Below are 19,474 nucleotides of genomic sequence, written 5' to 3'. Positions count from 1 at the left end.
GTAACACCATGGTCCTGAAGAACATTGTCTCATTTTTACTATGTACTATACCAGCAGCTATGGTTGAAATGACAATAAAAGTGACTTGACTTGGTGCTGTTGTTATGAAGTTTTCATGTTATTACCATGACTGCATGGGTTTCCTCCCACAGTCCAAGGACATACCAGTTAGGTTAACTGGGTCATTGTAAATTGTCCCATGATTAGACTAGTGTTAAACTGGTGGGTTGCTGGGCTGTGTGGCAACATTAGGCCAGAAGGGCTTGTTCCGTGCTGTATCTCCGGATAAAATACATAAAATAAAACAGATCCATTTTAATAAAAAAACTGGATGCCATGTTAGTATTTATGTTGTTAGTTCTGTTGATCAAAGATCAAATTTCAACTGTTATGTAAAAGAACAATAATTGTCACTTCTGCTTTTTTTAATATACAGGTTAACACAAAATTTTGCAAACCTGTATCCTACACAAATTACTGGTTCTCTTCAGGTCTTGGTTGCAGTAATATAAAGTTATGATTGTTTAAATAATGGGCAACAGTTTACTTATGAGGCATAGAAGAACAAAGAAACCTGAAGATTTCTAATGTGCCCAATTCCCTTTAAATTATTCAAAATAATTTAAAGTCTATAAGATAAAGGAGCAGACTTAAGTCATTCAGTGCATCGAATATGCTCCACCTTTTAATCATGGCTGACTTTTTCATCCCCATTCACCCAGCTTCTTCCCATAACCCTTAACCGCCACACAAGTCAAGAACCTATCAATCCAGACAAGATGGCACCGAGCTGCAATGTCCATCAATGCTGTGGCTCAGGCTTGGATGTACTTTAGGTTCATTGTGATAGTCTTGAGGACAGAGTGAAGAGTTAGTGGTCAGATTAGGGTTTAGCGAAAGGGATCAAGGGCAATAACTGAAAGATCAGGGGCAGGAGCCAATGTTTTGGTCAAGATGGTGGCAAGCTGCAAAATTTGTTGATGCCTTGGCTCAGACAGTTGTTTTTGAGCTTCATAATGATGATCAGCACAGGAACTAAGAGGTCAGGTTAGGGTTCAGGGATAGGGATAAGGAAAAATTAGAGGTTATGGGTGGTAAATGAAGAGTCGGGGCAGGAGCCAGTGTTTGGAGTCCAGCTGAGAGGGCTCCTTGGTTGAACGTTAGGTCTGCAGGAGCTGTGAACACTAGTGATCCCCAGGTCACGTTTGTTTGGGCGGGAGCCACGAGGGCCTGCGACACTCCCTCCCCACCCAAGACACTGGAAGTCAAGGACTGAAGGTCAAGCCCACGATTAATTAAACCCTGCAATCAGTAATGAGGGGTAGGCCAAGTTCAGAGGCCAAAGCTGAAGGTTGAAGTCCAGAGATTGCCAAGTCCAGAGACAGAAGACCAAAGGTCAAAGCTCAAATAAGAGAAAATCTGCAGACATTGGAAATCCGAGTAACAGACACAAAATGCTGGAGGAGCTCAGCAGGCCAGGCAGCATCTATGGGGAAAAAGCACAGTCGACATTTTGGCCCGAAACATCGACTGTACTTTTTTCCGTAGATACTGCCTGGCCTGCTGAGTTCCTCCAGCATTTTGTGTGTGTTACAAAGGTCAAAGCTCCTGGATCGGCTTACAAGGAGGTCAGAGACCCAACGCCTGCAACTCTGGACTAGGGACAAATGGTTGGAGGCCCAATGCCTGCAAGTCTAAGAGTCCGACGCCCCCAAGGTCTGGAGGCCCAGAGGCGTCCTCTCCTGGGGTTGGAGGCCTGTCTGTATGGGCGAGTGGATGGGTGGGAAAGAGGCTTGTTTTGCCTTTGTTGTTGTTTTTGCTGCTTGTGTTGCTCTGCTAAGCAGTGTGGGCTTGCTAAGTTGATGTGGAAATGTGAGGCGACACTTCTGGGTTACCCCCAGTACATCCTGGTTAATATGTTGGCTGTTAATACAAATGACAGATGTTTCAATATACATGTAATAAATGAATCTGAATCACTACATCCAATGATGGCCTCCACAGCCCTCAGATTCACCACCCTTTGGCTGAAGAAATTCCTCATCTCTGTTTTAAAGGGTGTCTCTTTATTCTGAAGGTATGCTCTTGGATATTAGTCTTTTCTACTAATGGAAACATCCTCTCCACTCCATCCAGGCTTTTCATTATTTGGTGATTTTTTAAATGAGTATTTGAGTCTCCACCTCCACCATCCCTCACCCAATCCTTCAGAACTCCATGGCGTTAAGGCCAGAGACAACAAATGCTCATTTGTTAAGTCTTACATTCCAAGGATTATTTTTGTGAACCTCCTCTGCACCCTCTACAAGACCAGCATATTTTTTCTTAGATATGAAGCCCAAACTTGCTCACAATGTCCCAAATGCAGTATAACCAAGGTTTATAAAGCCCTGGCAATACACTATTGCTTTCATACTCTAGTCCTTTCAAAATGAATGTTTAAAGTGCACATGCCTTCTTTACTACTGATTCAATCTACAAGTTAACCTTAAGGGAATCCTGATCTAGGACTCCCAAGTCCCTTTGCACCTTGAATTTCTGAATTTTCTCCCCATTTAGAGAATAGTCTACACTTTTATCCTTCCTACTAAATGCATAACCCTACACTTCCTATCTGCCATTTCTTTGCTCAATCTCCTGACCTGTCCAAGTCCTTCTGCTTCTTCCTGCCATGGCAACATATCTGTTCATCTACTTATCTTGGTATTGTCTGCAAACCTGGCCACAATGCCATCAGTTCCTTCATCAAGATCATTAATGTGCAATTGGATTCTCAATTTCCTCACTTGCAGACTCCAGTCAGTTTGAATTGGTAATATCTGCTCCACAATCTCCATCTCCACACACACATCACAAGGCTGTGTACTTAAGTCTCTGGCTCTACTTGTTTTACACTTATAACTGTGTGGCTAAGCACAGCTCCAATGCCATGTTCAAGTTTGCTGACAATACCACTGTCACTGGCCAAATCAAAGGTGGTGAGGAATCAGTATATATGGAGACTGAAAATCTGGCTGAGTGGTGCCACAACAACAACTTCTCAGTCAAAGTCAGCAAGACCAAGTAGCTGCTGACCAAGTACCAGAGATCCATGAGCAAGCCCTCATCGGGGGATCGAAGTGAAGATGGACAGTAACTTTAAATTCCTCAGTTTTATCTCAGAGGATCTGCCCTAGGCCCAGCACACAAGTGTAATTATGAAGAAAGCACGGAAGCTCCTCTACTTCCTTGTAAGTTTGCGAAGATTCGGCATGACATCTAAAACTTTCATAAGCTTTTATAGATGTGTTGGAGAGTATATTGACTGGTTGCATCACAACTTGGTTTGGAAACACCAATGACCTTGAATGGAAAATCCTACAAAAGTTAGTGGATACGGCCCAGTCCCACACAAGTAAAGCCATTCCAATCATTGAGCACATCTACATGAAGCACTGTTGCAGGAAGCAGCATCCGTCATCAGGGACCCCCAACACCCACAACATGTTCTCTTCTCACTACTGCCATCAAAAAGAAGGTATGGAAACCTTAAGGCTCACAGTTATTAACCCTCAACCATCAGGTTCTTGGACCTGTGGGATAACTTCACTTGCCCCATCACTGAACTGTTCCCACAACCTATAGACTCACTTTCAAGGACTCTTCATTGTATGTTCCTGATATTTATTGCTTATTACAGTATTTATTATTATTTCTTTTGTACATTGTAGTACCTTGCCTCTTAAACAATGGGCTCTTATCTTGTTGAGCAGCCTTGTGTGCAGCTCCTTGTCAAAGGCCTTCTGAAAATCCAAATAAATAACATTCACAAATTCTGGAGTAATTTCCTGGTCTTTTGCTCTCTCTGGATCTTTTCATCTATAGCTGCTGATCAGACATTAACCCTCTTGACTTCAGCACCACTCTCCTCTATTTGAACCTTACAGGCACTGCCCTCAACTCTTTCCACATCAATAATAACCTCACTACCAAATGCATTTTGTTAATGTGGGTGCTGTTGCGGTCTGGCAGACTGACTTCTACCTTTCTGAGGCCATGCAGCAACTCTCAGACACATCCTTTTACTTACCCCTTGAAAAAGATTCCACTCAAGAGCATCAGGCCGTTGTCTCCTGCACAATCACCAACCTCATCAGCTTTGGAGATCTGCCATCCACTGGCACCAACCTCAGTTCAAATACCCAGTCTGTTTCTGCCCCTGACCTAAAATCCACAAACCAGTGTGGGTAACCATTGTTTCTGGCTACTCCTACCCACTAAATTTGTACCCACATACCTTGATGACATTTTATCACCTTTGGTTCAGTCCCCTCCCACCTATAACTGCGTCACTTCACGTGCTCTTGATCTCTTCGGCCACTTGCAGTTCCCTGGCCCTGATTGCCTCATTTTCACTGTGCATATCCAGTCCCTGCACACTCCTGTTCCCCCATTAGGAAAGCCTTAAGGCACTCCGCTTCTTTCCAGACAACAGACCTGACTTGGTCCATCTCTGACACTAAAATTCATTAGTACAACAGCCTTGGTGTCAATATTATCTGCACATTGGGAAGTTTGCAACACAAAGGTAACCCCATGGGGCCACTGTGAGTAGCACTTATAAAGTGCAAACTAGGATCAGTCCAATGTATAAAAGCTGACTGGACATTGCATCTAGCCATATTTTGAACCACCATGAATGTTGATAAGACCTCAAATGCATCATGGTAACTGCATGAAGCCATAAGAGAGTAGTTTAAAATAGTAAATTCAAGAAAGCATTCTTATGTAGGGGTGAATAGAACATTCTGCATATCAATCACATATTATATTAATATAATCTCTTAATTTAAAACAAATCAACATTAGTCAAGTAAAGCAATAGCAGCAGTCACACAAAGCCCAAACAAACTTAGCAAATACCAAATGAAAAGCAACATCAATTTCACTGGGGACAAACCCAGTCACACAGATTAAGCAAGCACAATACTGAGGTGCCTTATCTCTGACCACAGGAGGAGGGAAGATAGATTCTGCAGGATGAAGAAATTCATACTATGTAATAGGCAGAATCAATTGCTACCTGCCTCAATCAATGCACCCCACTTTCACTGTTCAACAGCTCACAAATAATTAAAGTTAAAACGAACAAAACCTCATCTATAATGACTAGCTAACCACTGCCATGACAAGCTTAAAAGTCAGTGATATCAATCTGAATTCAACAGTGTGGAACTGTGTGTGGCTGACAACAAGACTATGAAACATACCTTTATGGTCCATGCTCGTACTTCATCCGGGCCTGCAGTAAAAAAATATTCGAGCTGAAGAGATGAGAATCCGGTCTTGATGATTTTGGCCAAAGCACTTAAATTACAAACAAATCATTTTAACAATTCTATTCAATACATTGCAGTACAAATATTTATATTTTGGATATTTGACCTCAAAAACATCAAATGGCAAAATATATTATTAAACTCTTATCCCCCAATTATTAGACCTTTTCACAATATTAAATTTGCTCCAATAATAACTGAGTACAAACATACATCATACAATGAAAAGCTTCAAACTGAAGGTTGCAATCTAAGTATAATCAACTTTTTCCTTAATAATCAAAGTTTCACAAAGGTTGTCATGAGAATGTACGACTCATGGCCTGTCAGGAACTTCATAAAAACTTCAACAAGATTAGAAACTGTCAGTAAATGTTTAAAAGTAAACCTTATATGTAAAATGCTGAGAATAATAGCCCCCAAAAATAATTTATTTGGGTAAAAAATGTGCGATGTCACAATTTTATTCCAGTGTTTTAAATAATATGTTATCACAATCCCTTGCTATTTTCTCAAATCGCTAATGTAATACATTAGCACCCAATGTGGAGCTTTTTCCAGATTTCTACTTTTCTCAGTTTGTACTATGTGATAACCTGAATATACCGTGTGGTGAGGGAAGAACCAAATCATTAGAGTATGACCTAAATCAAAAGATTAGAAAGTGTGGTGCATACTGAATGCTATGACTGACAAAAAGGAAGTCCACTATGACAGTCTTTCTTAGTCCCCCAACCTAGACAAAGCTCATTGGTGGCTGCACAAAGTTGGAAAAGAAAACAGGGAAATGAACTCAGCCCTTCAGAATCTGCTTCCTTTTAAGTAATTATTTATCAGAAGGCAGCAATTAGTACTGGGGGAAGAGGGACTCTTATCTGCTGGGTGAGAGTCACACCAACTGGTCAAAGAAATCATGCACCACTTATCATTTGGGGATGGTTTACACCTGGGGGCATAAAGTGAAGAAACAAGATGTTCACAATCACATTCAGGTGATTTGCTGGTCATTAGAAGATCAGTTCCAATACTGCAAACCAGCAAAAATGTTTTTTGCTTATACAGTCAGAGCTCAGATTTCACCCGCAGCCATTGAAAGCGGACTCAAAGAAAACATTTATTAAATATTCTCCAGCTTCTTAAGCTCATTCCTGACTACATTATAACTCTCAGGAGCCCTGCCTGATCTTTGCTTCCTAAACCTTAAGTATGCTCCTTTCTTCCCTTTGACTGGATGTTCCACCTCTTGTCAGCCATGGCTCCTTCAGCCTACCATCCTTTCCCTAGCTCAATGAGATATGTCTCCAGCTGAAACACATCAACATTAAGAAAGAGGATGTGCTAGGACTTGTTGAAAAACATTGGTATAGGTAACTCCCTGAGGCGATACACCCCAGGTTACTACAGGAAGATAGGGAGGAGACGGCTGTTCCTTTAGTGACAAACTTCGTGTACTCGCTGGCCAAAGGAGTTGTACCAGAAGACTGGAGCGTGACAAATGCTGTCCCTTTGTTTGAGAGAGGTAATAGTGCTAACTTGGGGAATTATAGACCAGTGAACATAAAATCAGTGGTAGTCAAACTATTGGAGAGAATTCTTACAGACAGCATCTAGAGCATTTGGAGGGGTGTAGTCTGATTAGGGATAGTCAGCATGACTTTGTAAGAGGCAGGTCATGTCTCACAAGCTTGAATGAATTATTTGAAGAAATGACAAGACAAATTGATGAAGGTAGAGCAGTGGATGTGATGTTTATGGATTTTAGTGAGCGGTTCAACAAGGTGCCTATGGTAGGCTCATTCAGAAAATCAGGGAAACTTCACTGTATGGCTTGACCACAGAAGACAGAGTGTGATAGTAGGTGGAGTGTATTCTGTCTGGAGGAAGGTGATTCCTGGTGTTCCAAGGTCGGCAGATCATACAAAGGTTGGTGGAATTGTGGAAAGTGTCGATGTTGACGTAGAATACAATCGGAATTGACAGGATGCAGAGTTGGGCTGAGAGGTGTCAGATGGGAGTTCAATATGGAAAAATGTGAAGTGATACACTTTGAAAGATTGGGCTTAAAGGCAGAGTATAGAGTTAATGGCAGGAGATGGTGTGGAACAGCAGAGATCGAGGGGTTCATGCCCGTAGATACCTCAAAGTTGCCACACAAGTTGTTAGAGTGGTTAAGAAGGCACAAGGTATGTTTTGTGATTTTTATAAATAACTTGGAGGAGGAAGTGGAAGGGTGAGTCAAAGTTTGCAGATGACATAAAGGTTGGTGGAGTTGTGGATTGTGTAGAGACTGTCATAGGATACAACTAAAATTAATTGGATGCAGAGATGGGTTGAGAGGTGTCAGATGGAGTTCAATTAGTTGCAAGGCAACTCTATAAATTTCTGATTAGACCACACTTGATTTATTGTGTCAGTTCAGGTCACTTCATTATAGGAAAGATGTGGAGTTTTAGAGAGGACGCAGAGGAGATTTACCAGGATGCTGCCTGGATTCAGAAGCATGTCCTCTGAGGATAGGTTGAATGAGCAAGGACTTTTTTCTTTGGAGCAAAGAAGGATGCAAAGTGACTTGATAAAGATGTACAAGTTGATAGGAGGCACAGGCAGAATGGACAGCCAGCGACTTCCCCAGGGCAGAAATGGCTAATTCGAGAGAACATAATTTTAAGGCCATTGGAGGAAAGTAAATGTTAGAGATAGTTTTTTTTTTAATACACAGAGAGCAGTAGATATGTGCAATACTCTGCCAGGGGTGGTAGTAGAAGCAAATATATTAGAGACATTTAAGAAACTCTTAGACAGGCACATAGACAAAAGAAAAATGGAGGGCTATATGGGAGGGAAGCCTTAAGTTGATCTTGGAGTAGGTTAAAAAAGCCTGTACTGTACTATGCTCTGCCCAGTTTTGTAGAATCGAAGGCTATGTGCACAGGAGGAGATAAAAATGATGAACAAATTTAAGGGATAACTAAATGCTGCTCCATTTGAAGTCCATTCAGAACTAAGTAATTTGATTTCAGCACAAACATTGAAAACTTAAAATACTTAATCGCAATTCAAAATGTAAATTGGAAACTCCTTTTTTATTTAAATAAATTAATAAATAAAAAGAAAGCTTTAAAAAGTAAATGCTCAATAACCTTTGTGTTTTGTTTTCTTCCAGGTATTTTGTTTTTTCTTCTTCATCATCCATATCTTGTAACTTGAGTTCCATTGCTCCACTGAAAGGTATGACCAGTGCTCTTGGGTCATGTTTGTCTACCCACTCCTTAATTTTTATCAACCTGTACACAAAAGATGCACAACATTGTTGGGTACTCTGGGCATCATTGTGCAACAGTCATCATTTAGCAGTACAAATATTTTCATAAACAATTTTTTTAATTGCTATTTTTCTATATAGACCTTACATGGTCAGATATGCTTAACTGATAATTACATTAAGAATCCGAAATACCAGTACAAGGTTGCATTTATCTTTAGGATCAAAAAGTAAATCAAACACAGGAGTTACTTGCAAGTTAAAAACGCAACAATGCCATTAAAAAAGGCTATTATCATTGAAGCAGGCCCATTAGGGATTGAAGGTGTGTTGGCAAATTGGAGCCAAAATTAGCTTTGTGACAGAAGGTAGAGAATAGTATTGAAAAGGTTGGTCTTCGGACTTAAAGCCTGCATTCTGTAGTGTACCTCACTTAAGAAAAGGTGCCAGGACCTCTCTGGTTCAATATATATGACTTAGATGAAAATATAGGTGGTCTGATTAGCAAGTTTGCTGACATAAAAATTGGAATTGAAGTAAAAAGGCTGTCTAAGGATATTGAGGAGCAGAGATCAAATGGAGAATTGGGCAGAGCAGTGGCAGATGGAATTCAATCAGAATACTGTATGGTAATGTTTTCTTGGACATTAAATACTGGCAAGACATTTACGATAAAAGTCAGGGAATATTGGTATACAGAAAGATCTTGGATACACTTTCATTGTTCCATGAACCTGGAGACACAGTTACATAGGACAGCGAGAAAGCATTGGCTTGCTTGCCTTTGTAAGCAATGAATATAAGGGTTAGGACATCATGTTGTAGCCGTACAAATAAATGCTAATGCCGCACCTGGGTATTGTGCACCACACAACAGAGCAGATACACACATTGGAAAGAATGCAGAAGAGATCCATCAGGAATGAAGGGCTTTAGTTAAAATGAGAGACTGGGTGAAACATAGGGGGGAGTGGCTGAGGGGAAAACAAACATTTATAAGATTATGAGGAAGACAGAAAGAGTAGACAGTCAGTCTTTTTCCAAGGTAAGTGGTGTCCAAACATAGAGGGCATAGATTTAAAGTAAGAGAAGAAAATTTTAAAGGAGATCTGTGGTGATCTGTGGAGATCTTCTACACAAAAGGTGGTGATTGAGGCAGATACAATTTAAATGTTCAAAAGGAATTTCGAGAGTGGTAGGAAAACAACACAGGGAAACAGGCCTAATGTAGGCAAATGAGAAATGCCATTGGCATGGATGAATTGGGTTAAAGGGCCCGTTTCAGCTATAAGACTATACAAGTGAAGGCTTTTTTTGAACTGACTATCTAAAATATTACAAGATATTTGGTTTCAATTACGGTAGCCTATTGGTTAGGTTACCAACCAGCAGAGGGCCTGAACTATTGATCCAGGGACACTCGTTTCAGTTCACCAAAGTTATTGAATACATTTGTATAATATGCTAGCACAGTACCATTTTTCATGAAACAACTGTAGTATTGGGGAAAGTCAGGAAGGAAGTCTGCTGAACATATTCAAGTCATCCTAAATGACTCTGGACCCATTAATGAAGTTGATCCTTAATTGTCCCTTAATTTGGTCCAGCAGTCAATTGGTCCTAGAGACAATTAAGAACGGACAATGTTTCTGGCTTATTGGTGAGTTCTATTCCCATGAGTCAACAAAATAAAAATCACCAATTTATTGTTAAATTGCCACTAAAGAGTTGCATGGTTCAGTCATCTATTTGAAGATAGTGATTTTTAAATGTTCAAAGGGTGTTCTGAAAGCAAATCTAAACATAGAATTAATAGAACCAGCATACACAAGAACAAATCCAATAAGAAAAGTTTCTTCTTACACTGTGGCTAATACAAAAAAAAGTTAACAATAATAATACAGATTTCCAGATAAAAATGTAAGAGTGGGGCAAAGTAGTACTAAATTATTTGAATGCCAAAGAGACTGGTAAGAAGGTTTGCTAACTTCAAGAGAAGCAAACTGTGTAGAGTTTATTCAAAACATTAATTCTTCTATAAACCAGCAGGAGGCAAGAACAATTATGAGATTATATACACACCCATTCAATACAGCTTTGGACTGATCCCAAGAAATTAAATGCAATCAGTTTCCATCATTTTGTTCTAATGAGCTGTACATTCACAGTAAAAGGACATTTCATGAGTAAACAACTTTTCTTACGTTAACATTGACACGTGAGAAAAAAATAATAGCACTTAATAAAGTTACTTAATTGTTCCCAGGATTTTAGGTGGACTGGAAAAATCAATCAAGATACTTGCTTTTCTTTCAGACAGTTCTGCTGATGCAATGTCCAATATGTTTAATTTCTTGATTCTCTCTGGAAGCCACCACATATCAGACAAATTGATATTTTCACTGGTGAATAATGACAGGGAACTGAAGAATGATAGATAATTTGTGTGCCAGAGGCTGGCTGGCCAAAGTTTTTAAACTAGCTCTAAAGATCATGGAAACTGAATATACTGTGACCCATCACATGTCACACTAATTCAGGGAAAAACACTGCAAAGCAAAACTGGACAGAAACTCATCATTTAAAGTCTTATTTAACAAAATTAACAAAAGATACTTATTTATTTTTGATGATGTGGTCCTTGTCTTTCACACATTTTAGAAGGCATATTCCTTCAGAAGTGTTAAAGGCAAATTTATCTACTACATTTCAGTGTGTACATATAAAAATGAATTTTAAAAGTAAAATAATGCTTTTGTGTTAAGTGGAGTCTGTACCTCTGTACTATTAAGGGATCTTCCATTAACTTTTACTGTACTTCCTCCTTTCATTTGAACTCCCAAAGTGCAACACCTCACACTGGTCCACATTAAACGCCATCTGCCATTTCTCTGCCCATATCTGTAATGGATTTACAGTATATCCCAAACTGTATTCTTTTAATAGTCCTTTACAACATCTACAACTTGGGCAATCTTGGTGTTATCTGCAAACCTGCTTATACACCCATTTTACATTTTCATCCAAATCACTGATATGTATTACAAACAACAGAGGTCCAAGCACTGATCCTTGTGGAACACCATGAGTCACAGACTTCCAAGCTTCAGCCTTGCAATCCTACTCTCTGTATTCTATGAACCAATTAGACACCAGTTTCAGCTTTCTATTTTTCTTTTGGAGCTTACAGGCGACTCAGTGGTATAAACCAGTATAACTGCTGCTCACAGTCCCAGTGACTCAAAATTAATCCATAGCTGCTGTGCTGTTTGTGTGGAATTTGTGACCACATGGATTTCCTTCTATGAACAAAGATGTGTGGGTAATGGGTTTATCAGCTACTGTAAATTGCCCCTAGTTCTTGACTGAGTGGTAGAAGCTGGGGATAATTGATGGGAATGTGAGGAAAATTAAATAGGATTAGTCAAAATAGGTGCTTTACAACAAGTGAGATTCTGTCATCTATGACTCAGAAAAATATATTCAACAAAAAACAACAAATCAAAGTGTGACAGGAAGAACTCCAGTCTGGGTGACCAAGAGACAAAAGACAGGGTTGGAGAAAGAGATATGGCTGAAAGACAATGACAGACTACATGGTGGAAAGGCAGAAATGGGAGGGATGAACAGGCAAAGAGATTTGCAAAAGTGAGTAGGAAGGTTGGGAAAAGAGGATGATCATAACAAAACCCAAAGTAAACATAATAGGGAAAAATGGAGTCAGTTGAGATAGTTTGGAACAGCAGGAAGGGTGGGAGACAGCATATGAAAGAGAAAAATTCCATCTCAAATCCAAATAATATCCTCTCTGACAAAAGAAAATTCAATTTTGAAAGCATTAATTACTCACTATACCTGTATCAGTAGGTGGTAATATGGTTGACATTTATAATGCTTTAAAAAAATGTAACATCATTGTCAAGCACAGAAAATTTTTCTTTTAAGATCAGAATTGTTTCAGTATACAGGTCTACTACAATTCCACAAGGTGGCAGTGAATATTACATGCCAATGTAAATACAATATCCCTCCTTAGCAACAACAATATCTTATCTCAAAAATGTCATACCTGTTCAGAAAAAGAATTGTAGGCTCTCAATGTCATTCCTTACTGAGGTAACCTCTTGCTATCCTGTTCCAGCTAGTTAGCACTTGTATTAAGTGTTTTATGGGCTTAGCACTTTCCTTTCAGTAGAAGTTACTTAAAGTATCAACCGTTCTAACTGTTAAGGAAGCTTTTGGACCATCTACAAAATATCAGAATAGCTACAGAAGAAATTCCAATCCTATGTAAAGATGGGCACAAGAAAGGAAAATATAGAACATAGTGATAGGGACAGGGATTGAATTGGCTTTATTACTTACATCCTTATATACATGAGGAGTAAAGATCTTTAACGTCTCCATCCAAATGTACAATGTGCAATTACAGCAATTTATAATAAATATTATGTACAGCAGGATAATCAATTTAACATAACATCAACATACAGTTGCATCAACAAGAATTAAGCAGTCTGATGGCCTGGTGGAAGAAGCTGTCTTGGAGCCTGTTGGTCCTGGATTTTGGATGCTGTGGTACTGTTTCCTGATGGTAGCAGCTGGAGCAGTTTGCGGTTGGGGTGGCTCGGGTCTACAATGATCCTTCGGGCCCTTTTTACACACCTGTCTTTGTAAGTGTTTTGAATAGTGGGAAGTTCACATCTACAGATGTGCTGGGCTGTCTGCACTACTCTCTGCAGAGCCCTGCGATAGAGGGAAGTACAGTTCCCATACCAGGCATTGATGCAGCCAGTCAGGATACTCTCAATTGTGCCTCTGTATAAAGTTCTTAGAATTTCGGGGGTCATACCAAACTTCTTCAACCATCTGAGGTGAAAGAGGCGCTGTTTTGCCTTTTTCACCACATAGCCAGTATGTACAGACCACGTGAGATCCTCGATGATGTTTATGCCTAGGAACTTAAAGCTGTTCACCCTCTCAACACCAGATCCATTGATCTCTATAAAGGTTAAGGCTGATTTATACTTGTGCGTACGGGCTACGCTGTAGCCTACGCCATTACCCTGATTTTCACTTCTGCGTCGCTCTATGCCGTAGCAAGCATGCATTGGTGTGTGCCAAAACACTAGTTGGCAGTGGGGTTTCTATGCCACTGTGTTGAGTTTCTTCGTAAGACACATGGACGAGGAAATGCATTTCAAACACTTCCGCATATTGCCAGGTAGATTTGACCGATTTGGTTCATCTATTTTGCATTGGTGTGTGCACAGCCTACAAACATGGCGGAGAAGAAGCAACCGGAAATATGTAGGAGGAAATGCAATGCTACCAAGTGGACCAATCACAGTTGTTGCAGTCTGCGTCGCCACAACACGTGAGTAACTTTTCTGGAGAGGTGCATGTCACCCTACGGCATAGGGTACAGTATAGGGTACGCGTTACGTATGGCGTAGATGCGACGTACAAGTATAAATCAGCCTTGAGCCTGTCTCCATTCCTCCTGTAGTTCACAACCAGCTCCTTTGTTTTTTGTGAAGTTGAGGGAGAGGTTGTTTTCTTGACACCACTGTGTTAGGGTGATGACTTCCTCTCTGTAGGCTGCCTTATTATTATTTGAGATTAGGCCAGTGTAGTGTCATCAGCAAATTTAATTAGCAAATTGGAGCTGAGGGTGGCAACACAGTCATGGGTATACAGAGAGTAAAGGAGGGGCTTAGTACACAGCCCTGAGGGGCTCCTGTGTTGAGAGTCAGAGGGATGGAGGTGAGGGAGCACACTCTTAACACCTGCTGGCGATCTGACAGGAAGTCCAGGATCCAGCTACACAAGGCAGGGTGAAAGCCGAGGTCTCTGAGTTTCTTGTCGACCCTGGAGGGAATAATGGTGTTGAAGACTGAACTGTAGTCCAAGACCAGCATTCTGACATAAGCATCCCTCTTCTCCAGATGTGCAAGGACAGCGTGTAGAGCTGTGGCCATTGCGTCGTCTGTCAATCAGTTGTGTCGGTAGGCGAATTTTATGGGGTCCGGAGTGGGAAGCAGCATGCTGCAGACGTCGTCCTTGACCAGCTTCTCAAAGCATTTGCTTATTATTGAGGTGAGTGCGACAGGACACCAGTCATGTTACCTTGGTCTTTTTTGGTACAGGGACAATGGTGGATAATTTGAAGCAGGAGGGCACTCTACACTGGGATAGCGAGAGATGAAAAATGTCTGTAAACACACCTGCTAGTTGTGCCGCGCACATTCTGAGTACCCGCCCTGGGATGACGTCCCGTCCCACAGCCTTGCAACTGTCCACCCGTTGGAAACACTTGCGTACTTTGGCCTCAGAGATGACCAAGCTGCACTTGCATCATCTGCAGGTCTCCTCAGGGGCTCAGTATTGGCAACATCGAATCAAGTGTAAAAAAAATTTAGTTAATCTAGGAAAGAGGCATCGATGTTGGAAACTCCACTGTGTTTAACTTTGAAGTCTGCGAAGGTGCGCAGACCATGCCATACGCTGCATGTGTTGTTGGTGGAAAGTTGAGTCTGAATCTTGCCTCTGTATTGTTGTTTTGGTGCCTTGATGCCTTGAAGAGGAGAAAGAAATGCTGAAGGGTAATAGAACTGGTGAAGTGCACCCACAAACAGGAAATTGGATCTCAGATGTGGTTTCTTAATGATGTTGGGAGAGAGAATACAGAGGAAAGCGCCAAGCATACTAGAGGAAATGTGCTGCATATACATGTTTGGATAAAAGCTAACCAACGATTTGTTCTATCACCTTAATTTGACAAAGCAATAGGTATACTATAATAATTTGAAGCAAATGCAATCCTCTTAGAATAAAACACGTCATTACATTCAACTACCAAAGTGCTGGAAACAAGTCACAGAATAAGACACAGAATATAATTAGACGCATTCAATGCCCCTAAATTAGCGGTCCTAGTAATAGAAATATGTCGTAGAATAGCTAACAGTTTTGAGAGTCACTGTATATCGCCAATGCCATCTTGAACAAAATAAATGAATCAAGGTTGTACAGTGGCATGTAAAAGTTTGGGCACCCCTGGTCAAAATTTCTGTTACTGTGAATAGTTAAGTGAGTAGAAGATGAACTGATCTCCAAAAGTCATAAAGTTAAAGATGAAATATTCTTTTCAACATTTTAAGCAAGATTAGTGTATTAGTTTTGTTTTGTACAATTTTAGAGTGAAAAAAGGAAAGGAGCACCAAGCAAAAGTTTGGGCACTCCAAGAAATTTGAGCTCTCAGATAACTTTTACTAAGGTCTCAGAGCTTAATTAGCTTGTTAGGGCTATGGCTTGTTCACAGACATCATTAGGAAAGGCCAGGTGATGCCTTTTCAAAGCTTTATAAATACCCTGACTCCTCAAACCTTGTCCCAACAATCAGCAGCCATGGGCTCCTCTAAGCAGCTGCCTAGCACTATGAAAATTAAAATAAATGATGTCCACAAAGCAGGAGAAGGCTGTAAGAAGATAGCAAAGCATTTTCAGGTAGCTGTTTCCTCAGTTCGTAATGTAATTAAGAAATAGCAGTTAACAGGAACGGTAGAGGTCAAGTTGAGGTCTGGAAGACCAAGAAAACTTTCCGAGAGAACTGCTCATAGAATTGCTAGAAAGGCAAATCAAAACCCCCGTTTGAATGCAAAAGACCTTCAGGAAGATTTAGCAGACTCTGGAGTGGCAGTGCACTGTTCCTACTGTGTAGCGACACCTGCACAAATATGACCTTCATGGAAGAGTCATTAGAAGAAAACCTTTTCTGCGTCCTCACCACAAAATTCAGCATCAGAAGTTTGCAAAGGAACATCTAAACAAGCCTGATGCATTTTGGAAACAAGTCCTGTGGACTGATGAAGTTAAAATAGAACTTTTTGGCCGCAAAGAGCAAAGGTATGTTTGGAGAAAAAAGGCTGCAGAATTTCATGAAAAGAACACCTCTCCAACTGTTAAGCATGGGGATGGATCGATCATGCTTTGGGCTTGTGTTGCAGCCAGTGGCACAGGGAACATTTCACTGGTAGAGGGAAGAATGAATTCAATTAAATACCAGCAAATTCTGGAAGCAAACATCACACTGTCTGTAAAAAAGCTGAAGATGAAAAGAGAATGGCTTCTACAATAGGATAATGATCCTAAGCACACCTCAAAATCCACAATGGACTACTTCAAGAGGTGCAAGCTGAAGGTTTTGCTATGGCCCTCACAGTCCCCTGACCTAAAATTCATCAAAAATCTGTGGATAGACCTCAAAAGAGCAGTGCATGCAAGATGGCCCAAGAATCTCACAGAACTAGAAGCCTTTGCAAGGAAGAATGGGTGAAAATCCCCCAGACAAGAATTAAAAGACTCTTAGCTGGCTACAGAAAGTGTTTACAAGCTGTGATACTTGTCAAAGGGGGTGTTACTAAGTACTGATCATGCAGGGTGGCCAAACTTTTGCTTCGGGCCCTTTTCCTTTTTTGTTATTTTGAAACTGTAAAAGATGGAAATAAAAAAGTAATCTTACTTAAGATATTAAAGAAATGTGTCATCTTGAACTTTATGCCTTTTGGAAATCAGGTCATCTTTTATCTGCTTAGCTATTCACAGTGACAAAATTTTTGAACAGGGGTGCCCAAACTTTTGCATGCCACTGTATATGGTGTACATACTTTGATAATAAATTTACTTTGAACTTTAAACTATGACTTTGATTGTTACAAAGCAACTATTCTGTCTCAATGCAAGCAACTCCAAAAAGGAGATCTCCTAAAATAAGTTACAATTGAGACACTGATATAATGTAATAACAATACAATTCAACTAATTCCAACTATAACTACTGGTTCTGTTGTTATAACACCAACTTTATGAAACAATAGTTTAACTAACGCCATGATTACACTTCAGCTGCAAGACCATGAGTAGTTCTGAGCACAGTGTTTAAGAAAATATGTAACAATCTTAAAGAAAACGTAGTGCAGAATTACCAGTGATATCTGTACTCCAAGAATTAACAACAGAGATTAAATAAAAAAGGGTTAGATGCGCTGAAAGTATAAAGATTAAAAATAGAAACTGCTAGAAATACTCAGCAGGTTAGGCAACGTCTATGAAAAGAGAAACAGTGTTAACATTTCATATTGAAAAGAGCTTTTTCTGTTTTAGTTTGAAGAGATGGTTATGGTTGGTTCTTGGCCACTTAATTCAAAATCCAAACATTTTAAACAATTTTCCAGTTCTGATAGAATATCATTGCTTTGTAAATTTTAATTCAGATTCTACTTACAAAAGCTTCAGATATCATAATCAGAATCAGGTTTCATATTACTGGCATTTGTTGTGAAATTTGTTAACTTAGCAGAAGCAGTACAATGCATACAATATAAATATAGAAAAAATAAATAAATGAGCTAGTGTGTGTGTGTGTATGTGTATATTAAAGAAAATATCAATGGTTTTATAATCTCGAGGCCTATGTTGCTAATCCAGAAACACAAGTTAAAATTTCACCATAACAGTGGGGGAATTCAAATTCAATCAAAAAAACGTTGCTACAAATGTGACTCCCGATCCACAGCAATGTTACAGATTCTGAACAGCCCCTGGAAATGGTTTAGCAAGTCAGTCAGTTATATCAAGCAGAATAAAACTCCATGGGCCATCGTCAAACTTGGCACTCACCCTGGACAACACAAAATTGTTATTTGGGTGTCCTCAAAGTTTGACTTAACCTCAAAATCTCACAGCACTGGGTCAAATCTAGGCATGGAAGCCTTCTCTCAATCATCACCAACTATCCCCACTCACCTATTGAAACTGCAGAGAATAAAAAGGGCACAAAATATTCTCTGGTTGGGATACCCATCAACAAGATTTGCTCAGTTATTCCTGAAAAAGTTTCTGGTTTGAGTATGTATCAGTTGGCACATTATTCGCATAACAGTAACAATGAACCCACAACACCAAGCTGGTTCAATCAACGCGAAAAGATATGCCAACATGAGTAAGACTTATCTAAAATTGTTTTGGCAAATTGGCAAAAATGCAATACATGCTAGGTAGCAAAAGCATTATGCAAGAAAGGTAAACAGTCAACAATCAGATCATATCAAAAGGTGAGGTGTTGCATCTCCTGAGGTTGCACAGGAAATGCAACATTGGTCCTTTCACTTCCAGTCTTCCATTCATTCAGAGATCCAAACAGCAAAGGAGTAATTCTGTCATACTTCCTCATCTAGTGTATTCCAATTAGTATTCATAATATGATCACTTCTACATTGGAGAAACCAAATGCAAACTAAATGCCCAACTCACGAAACATTTGGGTTCAATGTGCAGATGCTATTTGAATTCTCCATCCTACACTCAATGTCAGCAAAACTAAAGTTCTGGCCTTTGACTTCAGGAAGAAATGAGTGCACATGCTCCTTTTTACATCAACAGTGCTGCGGTTGAGAGGTTTGAAAGTTTCAAGTTTCTAGGAATGAATATCACAAATGGTCTATCCCAGTCCAATGACACCACGGTGAAGGTAGCTCTGCCAACTCCTCTACTTCTTCTACAGAAAATTAGCATGTTCTCTTTTGCCCTCACCACATCAATTTTTATTAATACACCAGCAAAAACTATCCACTCTGTCCAAGACTGCAAGAAGTTGGAGAGAGTTGTGGACACAGTTCAGCACATCACAGAAAAAAGTATCTCGTCCATGAACTCTGACTACACTTCTTGCTGCCTTGGCAAAGCAGCCAGCATAATAAAAGACCCCACCTACTCCAAGACATGCTCTCTTTCCCAACACCCCCTGCCAATCAGACAGCAGACACAAAAGCCTGAAAGCATGTACCACCAGTCTCAATGACAGCTTCTATCATTGGTGTTAGGAGGCAGAATG

The 19,474-nt window shown here is 40.0% G+C and overlaps 1 protein-coding gene across 1 annotated transcript in view; it reads right to left on the bottom strand.

The window, feature by feature from the left end:
• Positions 1-19,474, bottom strand: part of ola1 (Obg-like ATPase 1) — a 168,196-nt gene that overhangs the window by 24,139 nt on the left and 124,583 nt on the right. Inside the window, exons 8-9 of the mRNA XM_073047198.1 lie at positions 8,459-8,602; positions 5,250-5,346 (exon numbers count right to left, since the gene is read on the bottom strand). Coding sequence (XP_072903299.1) covers positions 5,250-5,346; positions 8,459-8,602 — 241 coding nt within the window. The remainder of the gene's footprint in view (positions 1-5,249; positions 5,347-8,458; positions 8,603-19,474) is intronic.

Source organism: Hemitrygon akajei, chromosome 5 (genome assembly GCF_048418815.1).
Source record: "Hemitrygon akajei chromosome 5, sHemAka1.3, whole genome shotgun sequence".
Taxonomy (NCBI): domain Eukaryota; kingdom Metazoa; phylum Chordata; class Chondrichthyes; order Myliobatiformes; family Dasyatidae; genus Hemitrygon; species Hemitrygon akajei.
Note: the sequence above shows the minus strand (reverse complement) of the source record. Positions and strands in the feature narration are given on the sequence as shown.